Source organism: Lepidothrix coronata, unplaced genomic scaffold (genome assembly GCF_001604755.1).
Source record: "Lepidothrix coronata isolate B3197 unplaced genomic scaffold, Lepidothrix_coronata-1.0 Scaffold278, whole genome shotgun sequence".
NCBI classification, from domain to species: Eukaryota; Metazoa; Chordata; class Aves; order Passeriformes; family Pipridae; genus Lepidothrix; species Lepidothrix coronata.
Genome location: NW_016690458.1, coordinates 671,272 through 694,993, shown reverse-complemented (window position 1 = coordinate 694,993; position 23,722 = coordinate 671,272). Strand labels below are relative to the sequence as shown.

General features: G+C 44.1%; 1 protein-coding gene across 2 annotated transcripts in view; it reads left to right on the top strand.

Annotated features, from left to right (window-relative positions):
- Window positions 1-23,722, top strand: part of LOC108508015 (ubiquinol-cytochrome-c reductase complex assembly factor 1) — a 48,799-nt gene that overhangs the window by 5,201 nt on the left and 19,876 nt on the right. The window contains exons 3-7 of one of the 2 annotated variants that reach the window (XM_017836492.1): window positions 283-387; window positions 5,244-5,351; window positions 8,216-8,285; window positions 13,477-13,534; window positions 19,851-19,959. In XM_017836492.1, the coding sequence (XP_017691981.1) occupies window positions 283-387; window positions 5,244-5,351; window positions 8,216-8,285; window positions 13,477-13,534; window positions 19,851-19,959 (450 nt within the window). Of the gene's footprint in view, window positions 1-282; window positions 388-5,243; window positions 5,352-8,212; window positions 8,286-13,476; window positions 13,535-19,850; window positions 19,960-23,722 lie in introns of both variants that reach the window. The other variant, XM_017836491.1, reaches the window with a different exon arrangement.

The following is a 23,722-nucleotide window of genomic DNA, read 5'->3' as shown; positions in this document are numbered from 1 at the left end:
GTAAGCAAGTGAAAGCAGACAGCCTGTGGGTTTTGAGTGGAGTGTTCTGCCAGTCCATTCCATCAGTACACTTGTGGGACACTGGAAAATGAATGGTGTGGAGCATCAAGCATGGACAGCTATTTTGTTTGTAACAGTTATGATAATAAATTTGTGGGTTTTTTGATATAAAGTTTTTCAGGATTAGCCAAAACTAATTAGCAAACTAAGGGTGATTGGTGTAAAGTGACGTCAACGATCTCTTAATTTTTTCCTTTTCTTTTCTTGTATCATTTTTACCAGAGACACAAGGCTGGCCCCTTCCGACTGTCCAGGTTCTGTCGAGGATTGATTCAAGCCAATGGAGCCACCACGCAGCAAAACAGATCCTTTTACAATACAAATAAGGTGAGAAGAGCTGGATGTTTTTATTGTTGGAGGGCACATGTGCTGGGGATTATACAGGGCCAGGAGGCAAAACACTGCTCAGAACATGTAGGAGAGGACTCAGCTTTTCTCTAAGATGTTTTAGTGTGGTGAGAACAATGGGTCCAGTCATTTGAGAAGGAATTCTGTTCCTTTCCAGAAAATGAGGGGCTGGCATAGGAAGGTGCAGTTACAGCTGGGTTATAAGGATGAAGGTTCCAGTGATAATCCTGAGGGCTTCCTTCCAGTGAGGAAAGAAACTAAGTCAAGGGGAATAGTTACTGGTGTGGAGAGCAGATATTCCTTCTGTACATATTAGAAGTGACAGGATGCTTTCTGATTCTTTAGCTTGGGAATAAAGTGTGATGACAGTTTTGGTATCTGCTAAACGCTGAAAATTGTCATGCAATCTACTAACAGCTAATTATTGTCTAATAATTTATTTACTGTTCACCTGTACTATTTTGTTAATCTGTGGTCTATGTATCTTGTACATTTATTGTATTTTGTCTTGGAATAGAAGTTTTCTGGAGTTGATTCAACTCCATAAGATTAGTTTACCACTTAAATTATCTCAACTAATAATTATCCTGATTTGGCTCTTGTTAAACCAGTGTGAAGAAAATGGCAAAATGGAATGCATGCCTGAGAAATGATAGGACAGAAGAAAGAAGAAAGTTAGGGATTGATGGGTAAAACTTCCATGAAAGCAGCAATCCCAGTTTGCTATCTACCTAGTAGTGTATTTTGCTGGTGTAGAGTTAGAGGTACATGCTAAGAAGGATTTAGAATTAGTTATTTTGACGTGATAGAAGAAATGAAGGAAAACAAGGAAATGTGTGCAAGAAAAGAAGCCCTGGCTTCTCTTTACATTTAGTTCTTAACTAGAGGTTTTCCTATCTTTAGTCTATTTTTCAGTGTTTTTCAGGTAGTGAGACAAACCAAACATCTTGGAGAGGGAGACTGAGGCATGTCAAAAGGGGTTGCACAATTTATCGTGGCCAGAGCTAAAGGTGTAATCCAGGCTCCCAGACATGGTGCATCCCCCAGTCCCTGTTCCTGCCTGCACTGCTCTCTGACACCCACACAAGCAGCATTTGCAGAGCAGATCTGGGAGAGCAGTGGATGACCAGACAGCAGATCCAACAAACCAGGAGTGGCATGAAGATCTTCAAGGCAGGACTCCAGACTTGCTTTTGATGTATTGGAAAGGACTAGGGGAGGGGTCCAAGGGTTGAAAGATGAATTGGGAAACTGGTTAAAATAGCCTTGGTGTAAGAAGCCAGGCAGGATTTATGACCAGAGAGGAAGCAGTTTACAGCAGAGTAGGTCTGAGGTGGGTTTTTGGACAGCAACTTCATTATTTTGAATAGAGAAGTACTTACTCATCTTTGAAATGTGAACTTGACTGTGCACTCCTGGTGGGAAAGTGGTTTGGAATTGATGGTGAGCCCCAGATGTTTCAGTTTATATTTGGTGTCAAAATTAAGAAGATTGTTTGCTTTAAGCACTGCATTGAGCAGGAAAGGCAGCCTGAGGTGGGCTTATCTCCCTTGCAGTGTTTTGATGAGCTTGTTTTTAGTGAGTTATACAACATATTTTTGAAGTTTTCTCTCTGTGTGTCATGGTTTAAGCCCAGCTGGCAACTAAGCACCACTGAGCCACTCACTTGCTTCCCCCTCCTTGCCCTGATGATTCCTAGCTCTGATTTTATAGATGTTATAGGACTGTTTAGTTGCACTTGGCTGAACCAAGCACTCCCTGCTTAAATCCCCTCTCCATCTCCTGAGCTAGTCCAGGCTGACTTGCAGAGGAATGAAGCAAGAATCATGGCATTTCTTAGGAAAAACCTGCTTGCTGGCCAGACGAGATAACAGCAGTTGAATTGAGATAATTTTGGTTTTTAACTTCCTCTGTGCAGTGAAAGACCTGTGCTGAGGGAGGCTTCATAATGCACGTGTACATAAGAGGCCTGTGGTGAAGTTCTGCCTGGATTCTCTAGAGGTTCAGTGTGATTGTAATTCCTGTGGAGGAGATGAAGGTTGATTTAGTGAGTTTGGTGTGGCAGTGGTTATTGGACACAGGTTCTGCTCTGAGCAATTCCTATCATTGCCTGGCTGGGGGGGATTATGGAGTTACAATGGAAGGTTAGGAGTCATTTGTAGTGTAGAGGAGAGTATTGCATGGGATATTCTTGAAGAGGAGGTGCTGAAAATTGGTTTAAATATTCACATACTGCCAGTAGACTCAGGGGGTCCATCACATGTGGCAGGGGCTGGGATGAGCCTTTGCAGACACTTTTGTTCTGGATAGTGAGAGGGGGCACGGTGAACAGTTTTGACAATCAGAGAAGGATCTGAGTATCCCAGGAGGTCCTGGGCAGTGTGACACTGTCTGACAGGGTGACTGACAGATGCTGAAGTGGTGCTGAGTGTGTTTCTCCCTGTTTCCCTGGATACTGGACGTGGTGGGGTTTGAGCCTTTATCAGTGGGCAATACACAGGGGCGAAGTGTTTTATCTCAAATGCTCAGGCCTGTCTGTGGGTTATAATCAGGGATGCATTAGGTCTCAAAGCTACAGTTTTTGTCACCTTTACAGTTAGTTTTTAATTAAGTATAGCAACTTGTGCAGGATATGGGTCTATATTTTAATATGCATTTATGTATCATTCATGCATTTTCAAAAATCATTATACTAGTGCTAGGAAGGCTATAGAGAATGATCAGCAATGGGAAAAGCTTTCTGTATGAGAATAGGCTATTTTAGGACCCTTCTAAATTAGAGGGATGGGCATGTGTATGATACTGGCCTATAAAAGTTATAAAAGACTGAAAAGTGGAATAGAAAATGGTTGTTTGCAGGTTCTTATAGGAAAATTGGGAGCATCCAGGGAAATCAGTCATAGAATAGTTTGGGTTGGAAGGGACCTTTAAAGATCACTAGTCCAAATGACAAGGCTGGATTTAAAACAGGCACAGTTTTTACATGGTTAAACCCTGAAACCTCAGCGTACCACACCTTGGTGTTATGGAGGTTAAACAGTTTCAAACACTGGGGTACTGAAGGTGCATCCAATTGGAGCTGCCAGAAATGACCAGATACATTTTCTAGTGCGGGAATGTCTGTCAGAAGCTGGACAGGTACACCCCAGGAAGCTTGGGGGGGGTGTGCTGTTTCTCTGCTTTCGTGTCTTCTCCAAGGAGCTGCTCCTGCTCCTTGTTGGAGTTGGCAGCCTGGTCTCATTGTTCTGGCCACGTGTGGCAGCCCTGGTGATGCTAAATTGCCTCCTTGCTAAGAAAATCCTTTTCTTAGTATGTTGATGTGTTAGAAGGAAATGTTTAGGGTAAAATGCCAGCAGCTTAAAACAGTTTAATATTTCTTTGGTCAGGGAACTTTCTCAGATTGTAATGGCTCTCAGCTGTGTTTCCTCGAGTGTATGTAGGAGATTCACGTGCAAAAAATGGGTTAAAAATAGAGTAATTTGTTGATAGCTAAAGGTCTGTACTGCAGAGTTAATTCATGGAAATCATTTGCTGGAGTACCAGTGGTAATTCCTGATGGCTGATTGCTGCTGCCAGGGTGCTCAGAGGCAGAATGCCAGGGAGTTTTCTTACCAGTTGTGCTCATTTGGGTTGGGGTAGTGTTAATTTTCTTCCCAGTAGCTGGTATGGGCTCTGGTTTGGATGTGTGCTGGAAACAGTCCTGATAACAGGGATGTTTTAGTTCCTGCTGAGCAGGGCTGGCACAGAGCTGAGGCCTTTTCTGCTCCTCACCCCACCAAGGGAATAGCTGGGGGTGCACAAGGATCCCATCTGACCCCAGGGACGTTCCAGACCGTGTGGCATCATTCTCACACACAGAGCTGTGGGGAGGAGGAGGAAGGGGAGATGTTTGGAGTGATGGTGTTTGCCTTCCCAAGGCCCCATTACTGTGACTGGCTGGAGCCTGGCTCCCCAGGAGCCTGGCTGTCCTGGGGATGGCTGAACCTGCCTCCCATGGGAAGGGGGGAATGAATTCCTTGTGCTGCTTTGCTTGTGTGTGTGGCTTCTGATTAACTAATTAAACTGCATTTACCTCAACCCACGAGTTTTCTACTTTTACCCTCACAGTTCTCTCCCCCATCCCCAGTTGCCCCTGGGATTAAGCCACAGCATCAGCCCAGGGGTGTTTAAGGTGTAGAATTGGTCTGGAAGAGAATATTTATCTTCATGTTTGCAAGCACTGCAAGTCCTCGGGGAATAAATGCTTTCCTGATCTAGGTTTTCTGCAAGTACCACACTGTTTAGCTGAAGGGGAATAACAATCTGAGGGAGCTTTTTGGTGAGAGCAGTGGGTCTGTGTAGCTTCACTGGTTTTAAAATGGAGCTGATGGTTTCTATAACGTGTAATTACTCTAGGATGTGATATGCCTGTGAGAGGAAGAGAGGGAATGTAAAAGGTTCGCTTTATTTACTCTCTCTCTGTGATTTGTTTGCTTGTTTTTTGTGCAAAAAACTTAAACCCAATTAAAAACATGGACCTAGAAAGAATATGGGAGTCTAGGATAGGAGCCATATTTTGGAAAGCAGGCTTCTCTACAAACTATTTGAATGTAAGCTGCCAGTGGGATGGTTTTATCACAGTGGTTTGCAGTGTTTGCATTCATAAAGAGAAAAATGTCACATAGGAAAACCAAGGTAATATTTTCAGAGAAGACCTAAATATGTGTTTGTTTTGTTGAAAAAAGGCAGTGAACAAAAAACCTAAAATTCCCTATTAAATCTGTGTCTTTTCTAACTAAAATGATTTTTCAGATTTAATTGCTGAGACTGAAATATGTGCTATTTCAATTTTACAGCATCTTTCTGCAAAAGATTCCTTGCATCCATCTGAAGAGAAAGTGGGTGCTTTCACAAGGATAATAGAAGCAATGGGGTTCACAGGACCACTCAAGTACAGCAGATGGGTAAAGCAGTCATTTAATAATTCTTTTGGTTGTTTGATTGTTCTAAAGAGCAGACAAAAAATCCGCACATTTTTTTCTTGTGATAGGAATAGTACTTAGTGGAAAATTGTTAATTACCCATGTAAATACCTGTTTTCTGATGTAAGGAATAATAATCCATAGCTTGAACCTCCCTTGATCTGTCCACTGCCATCATTGATACAGGTACCAATATTGCTTTTGGTTTGTGTGGTCTAAAGCCTTCTTGAATTTCTTCAAATATTTGATTTTTTCATTTCATTTGTGCACCAAAACCCACAGTAACAGCCTTACTGTGCAAGTCAAACACCCACATAGTCCATCATCTTATCCCTACTAATGACCAATTGCTGTAAATTGGGAAGGATTCGATTACAGGTAAAGCACATTGTGATATTTGTCTCATGTGCTCCTTCAGCTTCCACCAGTTTCAGGACTTCCTGCATGAAAACAGACATTTTTGGTATAGTATTTATTGATTTTTTCTTCTGTAAATTGGTCCAGTTGCACTTGGAACTCTTGTTTGTAGCTTCCATAGCATTCAGTATCAGGGATTTCCATAGCCTGAGGCACCACTGGGGGAAGAAGTACAGGTGGTTTTAGCTGATGCCTTTTAATTTTGTAGTTAAAAAAAAAAAGGTGATTGTTCTGCCTTCCACTGATGATTTTATAGTCCTGTATATTATATAATATCTACACCTTTCCCTGCAGCGAGAAGGCTGAGTCTAACTTGTTTCTTTTACTGAGGCTCTTCCATGGTTTGATTTTTGTTGCCCTTCTCTGAGCCTCTCCCAGGGTTCTGTATTTCTGGGGCTGGAGGGTCTCCCAAGCAGTCAGATATGGTGTGTTGCTGTTCAAGGCACTGCTCAGTGGTAGTTGACCAGGTCAAAGTCACAAATAGATCCTTCCCTTTATCCTTTTCTTTTTAAATAGCCCTTTCATAAAGCAGGTGTTAACACTGACTAAATGAGAGCAGTTCAGTAAGAAACACCTTCACTTCCTTAGGCAGAAGGAAAAACATGACATTCATAATTTCTTTTCTCTGAACTGGGAGAGAGGAAAAGGCAGCTTGAAGGAAGGGCTGAGCCCAATTGTGTTGGAATTAAAATCAGTTCTTCGAATACAAAAAAAAATTAAAAATAATGAAAATGTTAAGGTGCTTTGAGTATCTGCAAGGCAGAGTGCACCTCCTCTGAGACTGGTCTGAGGCTGTTGCTGATTGCATCTTGCTCCTCAGACAGTGTAAAGCAAAGATAACTGACCCATAAGAGGCTTAGGTATTTTGGTTTAAATCAGTTGCTTTAATCAGGTGATGCTAAACCTCATGAGAGTGTAGTTTCTCTCCCTTGTGCTTGTGTACATATTGTTGTAATAAAGATTCTTATTAGCTCTAAGTGTTGATTCAGAGTTCTCCTTAATTGCTGCTCTTTACTGCCTGCTTTTGGCTGGGGAACCCGAGTTGGGAGAGAGTTATTTTGTGGTTAGGCCCCAAGAGACCTGAGTTCATTTTTGGCCTTGCCAGTGCTCTCTAGGAGATCTTTGGGAAGTTTCTTCATATTTCTCTGCTTTTTTTCCATTTTCTTCTCCCTTCCCCCACACCTCTTCTACACCCTAAAACTTCCATGATTAAATTTCATCAGTTCCTCCTTTGTTACCTGCCTTATTTGAGGGCTGGATTGTGGGGACTGTTCTTTGCAATATGTTTTTAATGTCTAGTAATGCCTACTCTGGGGCAGTGGCTCTCACCAGGGACATCTCTGCTCCCAGGCCAGGCAGTGTTTCCTTTAAAAGGGAAACCTTCAGAACTCCTGTAAGCAGTGTAAATTATTTTACTTCAAGAAGTTTAGATGTAGGTTTGATTTTTGACAGAAGCCTAAGATTACTGAGTCAGAAAAATAATGGGCTCCTGTGTTTCCTCAGCAATCAGTTGCAACTTCTTCATTTTCCTTTTGGCTGTAGGAGACACAAATAATTACTTTGGTGATTTGAACTGCCATTTAACAGGCAGAGTGCTCATCCCTGTACTACAGTGAGCACTGAGAGGGTCCCCAGTATATGTCACTAAAAACAAAAACAACATAAACCAAACCAAAGCAACCCAAAGCCAAGGCCACTTCCTGGCTTAGGCAGGGGAGTGGGTTGTGGAGTTTTCAAATTTTTCTTTATTTTTCTTCCCCCGATATTAGCAAACAGAAATGGCTGACAGCTCCTTAAGGTCTTTGCTATTAGTTATTGTGACCTTTGAAGTTTCAGCACATGTGTCTGTGTTCTGGAGGATGCACTGGAGGTGTTTTGGGTGCAGTGGCAGGCCAGAAACAAAATGAGAAGTGCCAAAGCACCTGGGAATACCTCATGTCATTTATCATTTGGGATTCCTCTCTCGCTCTCCAAGCTTAGTCAATCAAGTTTCATTTTTCTAGGAAAAATCTATTATTTTTAGGACATTTTATTTTAGGACATTATTTACTATTTTTAGGGCATGTCTGGTATGTGACTTCTTTAATATTTAAAACTTAAATTATACAAAACACTCTCAGTGGTGTACATCAGTTAGAGTTATTAGAGAAAACCAGGAATTGTGAATTGGACTCTTTTTCTGTTATTATATCAAGTGTTGTATCCAACTAGATTTGGAAGGATATTCAAGAAGCCATTTAATAACTTTTTCCCCTCGAGGCAAGATTCATTATACTGGCACAGTTTGAAGTGCTCCCATAAACCCCAAGTGATTGTGGTGATCAAAAGAAGTGTTTTCAGCAAGGGGCAGGGCATTTCCCAACTGCAGCAGGTGCAGGAGCTCTCGGGAACGAAGAGTTCAAGTGTTGCCTTTCCTTTTGCCGTAGAAGATCAAGGTGGCGGCGCTGCGCATGTACACGTGCTGCGTGGAGAAAACCGACTACGAGGAGTTCTTTAGCAGTAAGTAATGGGCTGCTGGTTGTGGACGGGGCTGCTGCCCTGCTGAGACAGCTGGTGGTGGAATTGTGCCGTTAGATGTACTGATACCAACAAACGTGACAGCAAAAGGACTGACTTGTCAGACTCTGCCAGCGCCTGGTCAGTGCTGCAGTGGGAGCTCACAGTGCTGCAGCATTCCCTTAAGCTCTGCAGGGAGGAGGGCAGCCTCTGGAGTCTGGGATTGTTAATTTTACCTGCTGCAGTGGGGATGGGTAAAACTCAGAATATCCTGGACTTTAGTACCAGGTGTGGCATAAACTAAGAATTCAAATATCTCTTCCCTTTTTACGCTGGTCAGATGGTCTCTGTGCCCTATGTGGTGCCATCCCCAACATAACTGGGACACAGCTATGAGAACCATCCCCATCCTCTGAGGCACAACTTTTTTATGGTATGAGATCATAGGGTCCTACCTGTCTCTCTCCCTCGTGGCTGGGCCAGGTTTGGCTACAACTTAGAGACTTTCTATATTTTTACTGACCATGACCAGGACACATCTCTTGCCTGAGTAGAGAGTATGACTAGAACAGAGACACGAGGCCCTCCTATAAGTATATAGGCATTAATATTGGCTTGGATTGGGTTGGCTTTTCCATGCTGTACACAACTATTAGCTAAAAATCTGTTGCTGCTTTGAGTGGTATCAGATCTGGCTGGTGAAGGGGAAAGATGTGTTTTTGAGACTTACATAAGCTTCAGTAATATTTTTTCTTGTGTGCTTTATTTCCTATGTTAGTGTGATTTAGCTGTAGTAAATCCCTTACCTGGATCTGGCCTGTCACTGGGATTCCTGAGTTACCAAGTACTTAGAGCACAGGTTGGGCTGCTGCCTCTTGAGAGATCAGCTGAAGGGACACCTTCATCCAGTGCAGAGCTTATTGAGGGTGGTTTGTTACATGGTGTTGCTACTGCAAGATTTTCCAGTGGCTTCCAGAAGGTTTTCCAAACCTGTGATGTGGTTTCAGCGGTTACAGGAGTGAGAGGACTCTGTGAGCAGTAGGATTCACCACTAGTGATCAGAAACTGAGAACCTCCTTTTCCCTGTGCACACCCCTCTCCCCAGCTCTGAGCCCCCCCCAGCTTGCTCAGATAAGTTCTCTTCTGTCTGTGGTATTTATCTCTCAGACAGGGGCTTTCCTGTTTTTAACTGGTGTTTCACCATCTCTGTTTAATTGTACAAAGATACATAAATGTTGTCCTTGATAAAATTTAAAGGACTATCAAAGCATGTCTGTGAAAAAGATACTGGCACAGGTTTTCAGACTCAGTATTGAGTAAAATCACTTCAGCTGTGTTTTTAATTTTGTCTTACTGTTTTAAAAAGAAAACATGTATTTTAAATGGTAACATATATTTGCGTTGACTTGAGACAGTTGCTGCTAAGGATCAAGACAGTTTGCTGGGATTGGTGGAGTGCACTGGTGGTGTAAGAACACCTGTGGTGCTGGGGTCAGTGCTTGTGGTTCCAGAGAAATTGCTCACCATGTCTTCATCAAACTGGGTCAGTCAGGAGCTGGTTTTTTCCTTTTTTCAACTACAGATGGACATTGCTTAAGCTCATTGTTCCCTCCTGAAGGAGCAGCCTGGGGGATGAGTAGGAACAGAAATTACTAACTCTGAATTCTCTCCCCTGGTGCTGCAGCAGGCCCGGGTGTGCCCGAGCCTGTGGGGTGGGTGTTGCAGCCCCTCCTGATGCCGAGCAGGGCTGGGGAGCCCCGAGGGCAGGATGGTGCTGCTGGGCCAAGGCCTGTGCTGTGCTTGTGCTCTGCTGCCCCCAGCACTCCTGGCTCTACTTGCAGGGTGTTGATATCCAAGTGAACTGCACAGAGGCAGCTCTGCTCTCTGGAGAGCTTATTAGCTCTTTCTCTGCTGTGTGTGAGCGCTGTGAACCCGCTGAGCTGACCCTGGAAACCTCCAGCCATCCACGTGTGAAACCACTGGTGGGCTCGTTAACCCCGAGTGAGCAGAACCAGTTCTTCACAGAGCCTTCTCCAGTGCTCCTGGACGTGCTTTTGTGGTGTGCTGGTGTTGTGGCAGGAATAGCAGCTGCACTGTGACCCTATGGAACGTGGACTGGTGTGTGGAATTTGTCAAGCAGTGCTCTGACAGAGGTGACAGAGGGTGAAGAGTGGATAGTGTGAGGACTAGGACAATGTCTTATGGGCTCTCTTCCATCTCACTGTGTTTCTGCTGATGCACACTGGAATTTCCAACTCTCTGTGGCACAGTGTGAGCCCTGTGAACTGCCTGTCTCTGTATATGCCTTAGAACAGCAGTTCCCAAAATACAGACTATGGATATGCAAGTCATAAGGCTGCTTTAGAGTATAAAGGAGGTGTTTTAATTGAGACTCTCAGTATGGTACTGCACTTAATTTTATTATACCTGCCATTCCATTGTCTCTTGGTTTTGGATCATTCACGGAGAAAACGTGGGAACTCTGCTTTAGAGCTTGTATCCCAAATGTCTGTACTGTGCTGCTTGTGTGGAAAGTGGAGCTGTTTTAGGACTTCAGCTGTTTCTTGTTTAAAGGAGAAGAGAGAACCAATAGAGGGAATAGCAAAGTTCCTGGTGCCAGGCTTGGCAGAGAGCTTGGGGAGTTCTAGTGAACTGGAGGAGGCAGCCTGTGAGCAGAGAGCTTCATGCCTGACCTCAGACTTGAAAGGTCAAAAGAGCTTCTAGGATCAGGCAGGTGTTACTCAGAGCTGAACTGGAGTTTGGCTGATGAACATGGACTGTAGAGTTACCTTGAATTCATCTTCAACTATTAATACTGTTAACTGCTCTCCTGTCAGGCAGCTGCAGCAGCAGGGAGCTGACCCTACCAAAACAGCCTTTTGATGACTCCTAGTGGGACTGAAAGCAGCTCCAAAGGGCTGAAGGTTAGAAAACTCTGGAATCTTGTGTCTCCCGTAGCCCATCAGCTGCCTGTCACACTCAGGGGAGCACTGACACAGTGCACCTGTCCTCTTGCAGGATGTGGGGATATTATCCCAAGGTGTCCTTTCTAAAATTGTGGGAGTGGCAAAGATGATCTGTCATGAAAAAGTCCATGGTCCAGTTTTGCATCCCTTACCTGACGAATTTTAAGTGCAGGACATAACTGCAGGAAAACATATGTCCTCATAATGCTGAGCATTCATGTCTCTTATAGTACCAGCCATGTGACCAGGATGTGTTCTGTGCACAGAACAGGTTTGTTCCCCAGCTGTTATCACAGTAATTTCATAGGTAGCTTTACCAGCAGACATTTTTTCTAGATCTAGCCCTATTCTGAGGGGAATAATTTTCCGTTTCATTGTAGAATGGAGCTTTCTCCCCAGTTAGTTTCCCAGAGTAAGGTGTTCCAACCCCCTGGATTTTAGAATTTGATTCTTTCTACAAAGCTGATAGCTGAGAGCAAGCTTGTTGCTTTAAAGGAGCCACCCCTCCTTTAAATTTACGATGCAGACGGTCCTAATATAGAAGCTAAAAAATGATTTATAAAAATAGAATTGCAACACTTGGAAAGTTAGAGAAAAAAAATCTTCCCTCCTGGGTACTGAATAGGTCTTTACAAACTTTCCATGTTTCCAGGGGTAGAGGTGTGATCTTTGCTTTCCACTGCAGAGTGATTTCTGTGGTGGGGGACTGATCCATGGGAACTCCTCCTTGAGAAACCTCTGTCTGAACTGGGTGTTTGACTCCTGCCTGTGGAACCTCCGTTGACTGAAATGGTTTGGTTAATGCAGGCATTGTGTGCCCCTGCCCTAGTTAGAGATGCCTTGGCGTGGCTTTTGGTCAGAGTAGTCGTTTCTAGGCACAGGAACTATTTCTAATAGGAATGAGAGAGCCAAAAGGGGAGAAGGGTGAGGGAGATTTGTGTTTAATCTCCAAACACAGGCTGTTAGTGTCTTTGTACTGTCTTAGAGGTGATGTATGGGCACTGATGCTGAAGCTTGGCACCTCCTAGGACTGATGGAGTCATCTCTCTGGGGAGGGAGGAATAGTCATGATTTGTTTGGTTCTTCTGGTGGTTGCCTGCCCAGAGTTGGCAAATATAAAGAAAGAGGCTGTGAAAGTATTGCTTCGTGATCCAGGTGAATCTCCTTGGTAATACTTAAGAGCCAGGAAGTATAGGAGTTGGGAAGGAATATATTAAACACAGGGAAGATAAGGTTGACTTCCTTGGGACACATCTGACTGGAGAGCCTGTTCCTGAATGCTCTCTGGGCCTCTTCCAGCTCGGTTTGAGCAGCCCAGAAGACAAGGCCAAGTGCTGGGTAGGCCAAGACGACTGTGTCAGATCCTTCTCATTAGGTACTTCCCTTAAAAACTTCTCCAGGAAACAGATGTAGAGGTGGGTGCCTGGGGGGGGAGGTTTAGGATTGACAGGAACTGAAGGACTTAGTGTGCACAGAACCCATAGGTCCATTTTTTTCAAGCATGAGGAAGAGGACTATGGTCTCTGTGCCACACAGCCTAAATCTCCAGCCTCACCCCCTAAGGGCACGTGGAGATCCATCGTGTGAGCACACATATGGACAGACCAGCTCTGGGAAAACCAGTGGCTGTGGGAGTAGAGCTAAACCTGCAGACAGATTGTTTGTGTGGTTGGTCAGTGGTTTTAATCCAAATGTAGCCTGACAGGTACGCTCAGAGTGCTGGGGGCTGTGCTGGAGTAAATCAGGGCAGATTTACTGATTTACAGATTTACAGATTTACCCTGACAGTGGAATCAGAGACACAGAACTCTGTCCCTGGCAGGAGAGAGCAGCACATACAAAGGAAGAGTGTAAGAACAGAGCAAAGCATCCATTGATTCCTCCCTGTTATTCATTCCTGCTTTGGGACTTTGTGACCTAGAAGCCACATGTTTGTCTCCTTCTCCATTTTTTAATTTCCCCCCCCCCCGTAAATTTTATCCAAGTGAGCCCCAAACACCTGAAACCTTTCAGAATCTACAGCATCCTGTGGGTGCATGTTCTAGAGTTTGAGCACAAACATGACAGTAAATGATATTTCCTCCAATGTATATGTACTGTTATTACTGAAAAAAATTACCAAAGTGCATTTAGGTTTTTGTGTAGTGGATTTCTGTTAGGGACAAAATGTGATGGAGTTTATGTTAATATTTAGTTTTGTTTTTGTATTTTCCCCCCTTCTCATCAAGGGTGCCAAATGCCTGATACTTTGAATTCATGGTTCCTAGTAGCCCAGCTTCATGTCTGGTAAGTGAAAATCAAATTAGTAATAAAATTATTTTCAGGAATAGAGTGATATAAATGTATCTTAATGTGAGGAAAAAGTAGGCTCTGTGCTTGTTGATAATAGAGGATTTATTCATTTTACTGATGACTGAACTACAGCACTTTTCTACTGAAGAACAGAAAGTCCCATAGAGAACCTGACATCTCTTACATCTTAAAATTCCTCACTAGTGGAATGATCTTTGCCATGAGTTTTCTAAAAGCCTTTCTCAGGCTGTGTGGAAAAATCTTACTTGGGTGTTTTAGGAAAAGTTTAAATTTATGTAAAAGTCTTTTAAATTGGGAGAATTTGTGGTGATGAGAAGCATTTAACAAATTATAGCACTGGCATTTACTCTTGCACCTCTGAAAGGCACATGCAGGGGGGTGAATGCCAGCTTGGCTGCATGTAAAAATATCTGACACCTTAAACATGAATTTTTTTTCCCCTTTTTCGTTTGTGAAAGTAGTAGCCAAAAAAATCAGGTTTTCATCTAGCATTACACACTTGTAAAGGTCAGGGGATGCACAAGGGAGTACAGTCATTTTTGTAAGTGCCAGATCTTTCAGGGAACTGAAGTCCATAGACTTGGGGTTCAGCTGTCCAAAGGCTGAAAGGAAGTTTGTACTGAAATAGCTGCACTTAAGGCCCCTTATTTCCTTGCCTCCTCCTTTTCCCCTTCCCTCCTTTTAATTTCCTGTCTCCTCAATATATTGAAAGATGGGGCAGCTCATTACACTGAAGAAGGAACAAATTAGCAGAACCATTGAAATCAGTGAATGAAATCAGTGGAATCAAGGAAGGAAGACCCTTGAGATTTGCAGTTTATTTATTTCCTACTCTTCCCTGTGGGAAAAAGGCTTTAAAAATTAATTGATAAGCTAATAATTCATATAGATATTTGGAAAACTAGTGCAATAAATATTGAAAAGCAAACTGTAAGTGTCTGGGGAAAAACAAAAAGAGGTAAGATGAATCTGCTAAGAACACACTTTTTTTCACATCATCTTTGTTTCTCATTGACGGGAAAATATATCCTGTGATTGATACACAGTATGAAATTCAAGATTAATAATAAAAATAAACAAGGGAACTATGATAGAGATGAAATTGGTATAGGATAGGCACAAATTTCTAAGATCAAAGTGCTATGTAGGCTTCTTTTGAAGAAAGCCAAGAGTTGCCAGGCTTTGAGCTGGTGATGTTAAGGAGAGATTGACTGAGGAGAATTGAAGTTCTCTTACGTGTAGGATACAGTGGGCAGGTTGACAGCACTATCCTACATGGGCAGGATAGAACCAAATCCCTCTGCCTCGTGTGACAGCAGTGAGAACTCGAGTGTGGAGGGCAGCACTGAAGGTTAATTTTTCCAGGGTGTGTGAGTCTGGCTCCTTTGTGTTCCTGGTGGCTTGACCGAAGGAGCAGTGTCATTCTGGACCTCAGATGGGAGATCCAGTTTGATATTCCAGGACACAGAAGCCTGTGACAGGCCTACTCCCTACCTGGGTCATTGGGAAATGCTGCAGGCTTTGCTTCTGCTGAGCTCAGTGACCAGCATCCTGCCATGGCCTGGTTTGCTTTCCCAGGCAGGTTTATTGCCCTGCTCTCTGGGATTCTCTTTCTTTAAGCAGTTTGACCTCAGTAAGGTGGGAGTGGAACATTATCGCTTTTGCTGGCTCTGGCAGGGTCAAGGACATCCCACCCTGTCTGAAGGCTCCCGTCCTGTCTCTCTTGCTGGACCATTTGCCTCAGAGGCTTGAAACCTTCCTGAGCTGGTGGCCAGTGACGTGCCACAGAGATCATGATCATGATCTGCTCCCCCTTGCAGAGCAATCTGCATCACTCTCTGATGTACTGACTTCTTCCCACTTATTCAGGGTTTTGGTTTCCACTGATTTACAGTGTCTTCTGGAGCTGGAGAAGGTGAGAATTTTTCCTAGTTTGGTAAACTTCGCCTCCTTTCTTGCTGTTGTCATTTCCCAGCCTGTTCTAGTCAATTTTTCTGTGCCCTTTGTGTCCCAGTTTTTATGGATTTAAGGTGCTTGTCAGGGCATAACTTCTTATGTTACAGATTCTTGTGGGTCCTCTTTGAATCTCCGGCTCTTATTTCTTCCTGTCTGGTGAATAGGATTTTTCTACTTACCTCCAGTCAGAAAGGGAGGAATTCAGGCTCTCGTGTTTAGCTCCTGCTTTTGCAAACTTCTTTCAAGATACTGTTCCTTTAGAAACACTTCAGTGCCTTCCAAGGCAGTGCTAAAATCATGCTTTAAAAAAAATTAACCCATCGATATTATTTAGAAAACCAACCTATCATTATGCTTTCCTAGATGTAATGTTTTTATAGGCTCTTTCTGTTACTTCACACCTTTGATGTCAGGGGGACTCCTGGCTTTATGTTTGGAAGTTCAGACCTTTAGAAAATCTCAAGCTGTTCATCTCCTCTGCTGGTTTGCATTTTCCCATGCAGTGTGAGTGGAGTATTGGCAGAGTCCAGAGCTGTTACCAAACTGCCAAAGAAATTACTTGGGTGGCTGCTAAGAAGTGCCTTGCTTCAATAGTTATCATGCAGATACCTAGAGCTGCCTTCATATTTTCACCAGACCAGGAATGGTGACATCCCTGAAGTATTTAGGATCAAAATAGTTGTGCTGCAATTCCTGTTCTGAAAGGATCAAAGACCTGTTGCAGAAGTTCATCTAAGCGTTGTTTTTCTTAAGGAAATCTGCACTCGGCAAGGTTTTGATCAGCCTGAGGAAGTCCAGATGAGAACAAGAACCACTAAATATGTAGAAAACAATTCCTGCAGGAAAAGATTCCTCTGATTTGCATATAGAAGCCTGAGGACACTGTTTTCTTTTGAAATGTGCTGCTTCAGAAGAAAGGGAACAGACTCAGTTTCATGGTAGAGCGCTTTAATTGCATCAGAAGAGTTTTACTTGAGAGAGATTTTAGGAATAAGTTTATTTGGAATGTCTCAGGCATTTAGTTGGTCCTGCCTTAACATGAGGGAGTGGGCTACAATGGCCTAAGCAAAGGGCCCAGGGGAGAGGAGGCTGCACAGCCAGGCTGGGTTCTGTCAGCTGGTCCCAGCAGAGCCCTGTCCATGCTGGAGGTACAGGAGTGGGTGGCCAGGCTGGGGCACAGGAGAACATGCAAAACCTCCTTGGGGTGACTTCAGAACTCTGCTCGTTGTCACAATTCACTGCAGTGCAATGTCACAGCAGAACTGGGGCAAAGTCTGTTCAGGAGCTTCCTGCTGTCCCCCGAGCTGGTGGCTGTCCATGAATGGGTTAAAGAGAATAAAACCCTCAAAACTGCTGTTGATACTTGTGTTGTTAAGCCGGAGGAGTTTCTCTGTACAACAGTAAAGTAGCTCCAGAAACAGTTGCTCTGGAGCAACTGAGGAAGCAGGAATGAGTGGCCAGGTGCAGGGGACAGCGGGAAGCTTTGCCCTTAATGGGTCATCTCACCTCAGTGCATGGCACAGGGCAGTCATCAGGGTGGTGCCAACCCTCACTTCTGGTGTTCAAGCCAGTCTGGCACACTGGGAGTACAGAAGCAGCTGTAGCTGAGGCTGTTGTGGGAAATCTCAGCATCTCAGCTGAGATGGGTTGGGTTACAGATGCTCCTGTTCCTTTTCAGTCATCCTTTCATGTCATTTTCTTCTAGCATAATTGCTCTGCATAACTTAAATAAAGCAAAAATTATCCAACCCAAGCAGTGTGAGGTAGGCAGCTTTCTAAAGATAGTTTGGAGTAATTTTGCTTTCATGGTTTGATGAAGATGAGCCAGTATTTGACTAAACTACAGCACAGTTTCTGTAGTGAAACAATAAAATGTTTCACACCGTGGTGATCTGGTTAGGAGGTTTATAGGCTTTAAAGAGTCTGTGTCTTTTAAACCTCAGACAGCAGGTGAAGTAACAAACTACCAAACTTTCAAATAAACTGCAAAATTCCATGATCTCACTCATGGTGCTGCAGAACAGCTCTGTGACAGCACTGCATCCAAACACAGAGCTGCCTTTTAGGCTCCATGAGTAGCAGGTTTTCCTCTGAACACCACTCCAGTCCTGCTCATCACTGACCAGTTGTTGGCTGTTGGTCTGTCACTGCTCTCTCCTCCTGCCTCTCCACCACTAAAGGCACACACTATTTGTGCCTGGGAGGAGGTTTTCTTGCCAGGCCATTCTTTTTTTTTTATTTTATTTTTATTTTTTTTCACCCCTGAGTTTGTGTATTCAGCAAGAGAAGTATAAAAATGCTTTTTTAGCCCAAAATTTGTCCTTTAAACTGAGTCTTTTTTACTTAAGAGTGTGTAAAATTTTTGGATTCAGTAACTCTTACCAATTCACTTTTTTGTACAGCTCAATTATGTAAATGCACAAAAAGAACAAAGGTTTTCAAACGGGTGGAAGTAAAACAAAAGTTTTACACTCTTTGTGCATTTGTTTTGTGGAAGGGCTGGTACCTGGACAGTTGTTCTCTGACCACTGTTTGAGCAGAAAGCTTTGTCATCTTTCTGTGAACAAGTGAGGGTTTGGTTTTGATACCATCTTAATTGCATTTGTTTGCTGGGACAGTGGTGCTGTTGGACAGACACCGAGTTGTCACTGCCATAATGTAACCCTTGGGACTCCTTACACAGCTCTGGTTCCTGAGACAGAAATTGCCACATTCTTCCCAGTGTTCCCTTGTCTGACTGCCCTTGCCCTTCTCCTCCTGTCGTCTCCCTGGAATCTCTCAGTCCCTCCACCTTGGAGGTCTCCTTGCCATGCCTCAGTCCCTCTCTGCAGTCTCAGACCTCATTGCACCTGCTGGTGTTGGAGCTTGAGCTGTCTCTCGTAGAGCCAGTGTCATTTTGAGAAGCTCTGCATCTAGACATCAGATTCTGGTCTGTGGGCTTTTCTTCCTTCAGTGTTATGTTTCAGTTCAATGGCCTTTATATGGGACTTGAAAGCCTGGTTCTGACCAGAAAGAAGAGTATGGGACTGAAGTTTTTGCTGCCTTCTGTTTCATTTGTCTCTGTGACTATCACTTGCAATAAGTTTTGCTTCTTTTGCAAGTTAATGTCTTTACTAGTCAGTAGACAAGAAAATCCATTGTAAAGATTTTCATCTGTCCTTTTACAGGGCACACTTCAGGTGTTTATGATTCTCCCTGTTGAGTTGGCATTCACAGGTCACCCAATTCTTTTAATGCCTGTAGATCTTATATACACTAAAGAAACAAATCTATTAAAAAAAGATAATTTTTACCTCTCGTCTCTTGTGGCACATTCACCATTGTTAATGTGCACCAGCTTCCCAGTGGCCCCCAGCTCTGCTGGTTTTACATGAGCTGTAAGAAGAATCACCTGCGAGCAGCTTCCCACTTGTAGCATGTCTGTGAAAAGCAATGACTTCTCTCAGCTCCAGCGTTTGAGCATCGTCTCATCTACAGTCACTCAGTCAATCCTGGGCAGGCACTTGTGCCTCAGCACAGGAGCAGAGCTGGTTTATGAGGCAGAGAGGATGGGACAGGTGATGGGACTGGTCCCAGCTCAGTGAGGGATCAGCCTGGGCTTCAGTTCGTGCTCTTTACAGATGTTGTAAAAAAGGCAAAATAAAATGTTTGTTCATGTGATTTATTTTGTAGGCAGAACAGCAGCAATGAAGTTCGAGTGGCTTTAATGCTTTTAAACAAAAGTAAAACAACTCAACCTGATATTCTCATTAAGATCCCACAATGCACTTTCAGACCTCTGAGTTGGTCTCACACGTGCTGCGTGTGGGGGTTTTGCCAGGTGGTTGGACACGTATCCAAAGACCCCTGTAGTTGAAATAATTTAGGACACTGCTAATGTGAATTTGGTTGAAACCTGTAACTTGCTTAAGGTTTCCCAGCTTGGCTGGTTGGGGCTCTTAGAGCACTTCAGTGCATCAAGCTGAGCTGCAGCTGGCTCAGAGCCTGGGATTAGCCAAGCCATGTGTTCCTGCTCCGAAGGGTGAGATGTTCTTAAGGCTGAGGAATTCAGGTTACAGTAGTGTTGAACTAGATTACAATGCTGACAAGAAGAATAGAGCCCACTAGCACTCTTCCATGGCTGCACTGGCCAAAATCCAGCAGATATGGCTCCTGAGTGTAGAAGAGAAGAGTTTATTTAAAAAAAAAAAAAAATCTCCTCGTGTGTTTTTTTTTTCCTGACCACAAACATATACTGCGAGGAAAATCTTAAATTAGCTGAAATATATGTCATTTATTCTTTCCTTGTGAAAGAAGCCGTGGGAGCTCTGACTGTGGGGGTGTGTCCTTGCAGGATGTGTCTGGTGCGGATGAAGCAGGAGGGCCGCACGGGCAAGTACATGTGTCGCTACATCGTCCACTGCATGTGGGAGGATGTTGAGCAGCGTGGTAAGGTCATGGGGGTAAGTTCTCTCTGCTGGTGGTAATCCTGATGATTCCCGTCTTTCAATGCTTTTGTGACTTTGCATTTCTTAGAAGAATGCCTGAGAATCAACCTGCAGCTGCTCCTTTATTTCTTTATTGGCTTAAGCTGGTGCATGCAGCCCTCATTCCTGACCATTCATTCCCTCTATTGAGCCACTGAGATTGTTTCTGAAAGTGCATCATGGCCTGGATGAAGATATTGATTTGGTTTAAATGAAGGAATTTCCCACGTGGTTTGCCATGTGACTGCAGAAATGGGTTTTGCTATTGATGGGATGTGTTATTGACCTGGATGAGGGGATTGAGTCCACCATTAGCAAATTTGCAGATGACACCAAGTTGGGGGGGAGTGTTGATCTGCTGAAGGCAGGAGGGCTCTGCAGAGGGACCTGGACAGGCTGGATCCATGGGCTGATTCCAACGGGATGAGGTTCAACCAGGCCAAGTGCTGGGTCCTGACCTTTGGCCACAACAACCCCCGGCAGCTCCAGGCTGGGACAGAGTGGCTGGAGAGCAGCCAGGCAGGAAGGGAGCTGGGAGTGGGGATGGACAGGGAGCTGAACAGGAGCCAGAGTGTGCCCAGGTGGCCAAGAGGGCCAATGGATCCTGGCCTGGCTCAGGAACAGTGTGGCAGCAGGAGCAGGGCAGTGATTCTGCCCCTGGACTCAGCACTGGTGAGGCCACCCCTGGAGTGCTGTGTCCAGTTCTGGGCCCTCAGCTCAGGAAGGACATGGAGGGGCTGGAGCAGGGCCAGGGAAGAGCAGAGAGGCTGGGGAAGGGACTGGAGCACAAGTGCTGTGAGGAGAGGCTGAGGGAGCTGGGGGGGCTCAGCCTGGAGAGGAGGAGGCTCAGGGGAGACCTCCTGACTCTGCAACTCCCTGACAGGAGGGGGGAGCCAGGTGGGGGTCGGGCTCTTCTCCCAGGAACCAGCAGTAGGACAAGAGGGCACAGCTTGAGCTGTGCCAGGGGAGGTTTAGGTTGGATATTAGGAAGCAATTTTTTCCAGAGAGAGTGATCAGACACTGGAATGGGCTGCCCAGGGAAGTGATGGAATCACCACCCTCCATCCCTGGAGGTGTTGAAGGTGAGACTGGATGTGGTATCAGTGCCATGGTCTGGGAACCACAGTGGAGTTGGATCAAGGGTTGGACTTGATGATCTCAGAGGTCTTTTCCAACCTGGTTGATTCCATGATTCTGTGATTCTCTGCTGTAACAGAAGGGGCGTTTGGGGATAGGAATGAGCAGCTGGAGTGGGGAGAAACATGACTGGTGCCAAATTGATAACCACAACTTCAGTAATTCCAGCAGAGTTTTGAGTTTTCTATGTATCTAAAATGGTAAAAGGAAAGTTAATCAACGAAGTTTTTATGTCAAGTTCCTGTACATGACTATAACTAGTCATAAGTATATTTTTCGTTTTGTGTTCTCAGTATACCTGGTCTTTATCACAAAAGAAACATTCTAAGGAGAGAGTAGCTGCAAGGAGAGTTCATTTGCAAGTTTGAAGGAAGAGCAAGGTTGAATCTTTCTGGCCTATTCTGAGGAAGGTTATGATAGTTAGTTGGAATGGTCATTTCTGGCCTTGAAGTCCTGTGTTGGTGATTGCCTTGAGAGAAAGCAGTGCAGAAGCAGTGGCAGTGACAGCAAACCTGATGCAGGTGAGGCTGCCAACGTTGAGGGCACTTCTGTGGGAGGACAGGGCTGGGAGAGGTCTCCTGTGTTATGGAAGAGGAAAAGAACTGCTCAGTGATTAAATAGAGGTTTGTCTGTGATTAAAATAAATTAGGCTGTTAGAGAAGTGACAGTTTCCATGTAGCAGTAATGACATAGTGTCAAGCCATAGTTGTCAGCTCTCTTGGAGAGGCTGCCAGGGTAACTGGTGAGTTAGGATTTGAGATCCAATCACATTAGTAATTCAGGAAGTGTCTTTCTGATCGTTTATTTTGTATGTTGTTTTAGAAAGTGTTGATTCTGGTGTAACTTCAGTTATCCCATCAGCAGCAGGGTTTTTTTCTAGTTGTTGGGAATTCCGTAGCTTTGCTTTGTTACATGTTGCTTTTAAAGGCAAGACATCCTCTTAATCTTCTTTTGGATTAAATCCATCAATTCATGCATCTGAGAATTTCTTGCTATGTTAACGTGCTTACATAAATTCCACAATGGGAATCTCCTCTTTCTGATAAGGCAATGTGAGTGAGCCAAGACAAATCAGATGATGGCACCGGGGAAAAGACTGGATGAAGTAGCTTATGCATTTTTGTCCTTTTCCAATGCCTTCCATGTCATATCAGTGGCTGGTTCTGCTTCCTCTAGGAACTACACACAGCTCAGATCTTTGTTCTGGGTGTAAATTTAAGGTTGCTCTTCTTTTGTCTGTTCCTTTTGACCCTAATTTTGCCTTATATGAGTGAACCTCAAATGCCATGTTGTAGTTTTCTGTGCAGGGTTGGATGCAGCAGAGAACAAAGAGAAGCAAAACTGGTTGTTTGCTGCCCTTACAGGTATTGCAAGTTACACCTGTATGGAGAGTTTTTCAGTAAAATTTAGGGGAAAAAGAGAAGAGTGCTTACAGTTAGTTCTTTGTAAAGGGAAGTACAGTGTTTCCATTTCTCCAAACTAAATTATTCAATGGCTCCCCAAAACCCCCCAAAGTATAAAAACCCCCATCAGTGTCCCTGTGTTTTTACCCACTCTGGCCCCTCAGATGTTAACACATGAGTTATTACAATGGTGTGGTTGCTGTATGATGGAACTGCAAGGAGCTCTGGAATTACTGCAATGCCATTCCTTCCCTGCCCTGGCAGGTTGGGCATCTGGTCAGTTTATCCTTGAATTTAAATTTCACAGTCTCTTTGTCTGTAGGAATGATCCTGCAGTGGGAATCACGAGCCTGCTTATTTTGCAATACTGTGATGCCTCTAATACACTCCTGACTGTAGCCTGGTGCTAACACAGCTTTTATATGGCCATAGCAGATGCTCACATGAAGGACCTGCACATCTCAGGGCTTGATCTCCAAAGCAGTTACACCTTTGTGTTTATTTAGTATATTTAGGCATAGGGTTTTCATTAATCTTTAGTGATTTTTTTTTCTTTCATCTTTTAGTTATTCCTGATCTTTCAGTCATTATTCATTAGTTAGTGCCCTGTGGAGACAGGCTGAGAAAGTTGTGTAAAGATCTCACAGCACCTTTCAGAATCTGAAAGGGCTACAAGGAAGCTGGAGAGGGACTGTGCATGAGGAACTGTAGTGACAGGACAAGGGGGAAGGGCTTCAAACTGAAGGAGAGGAAATTTAGGTTAGATATGTGGAAGAAATCCTTACCTGTGAGGGGGGTGAGGCCCTGGCACAGGGCCCAGAGGTTGCCCAGAGAAGCTGTGGCTGTCTGTGGATCCCTGGAAGTGTCCAAGGCCAGGCTGGACGGGGCTTGGAGCAACCTGGAATAGTGGAAGGTGTCCCTGCCCCTGGCAGGGGATTCAACATGACGGGCTTTAAAGTCCCTCCAACCCAAACCTTCTGTGATTCTGTGATTTTGTCAAGGCAAATTAATTTCTTCGTCTCTTCTGGTAGTATTTATTGTATGTTAGGTGAAAATAATTTATGCATTGGTGTTTCAGGATGTCAGCAGTTCCCTTGATCCTTATCATTGCTCTGTTTTTTTTCCTCAGTGATCCTACCTTCATATCCCACTTCACCCATGCCCCTGCATGGGCAGGTCCTGTTTATTCCATGCTTGTT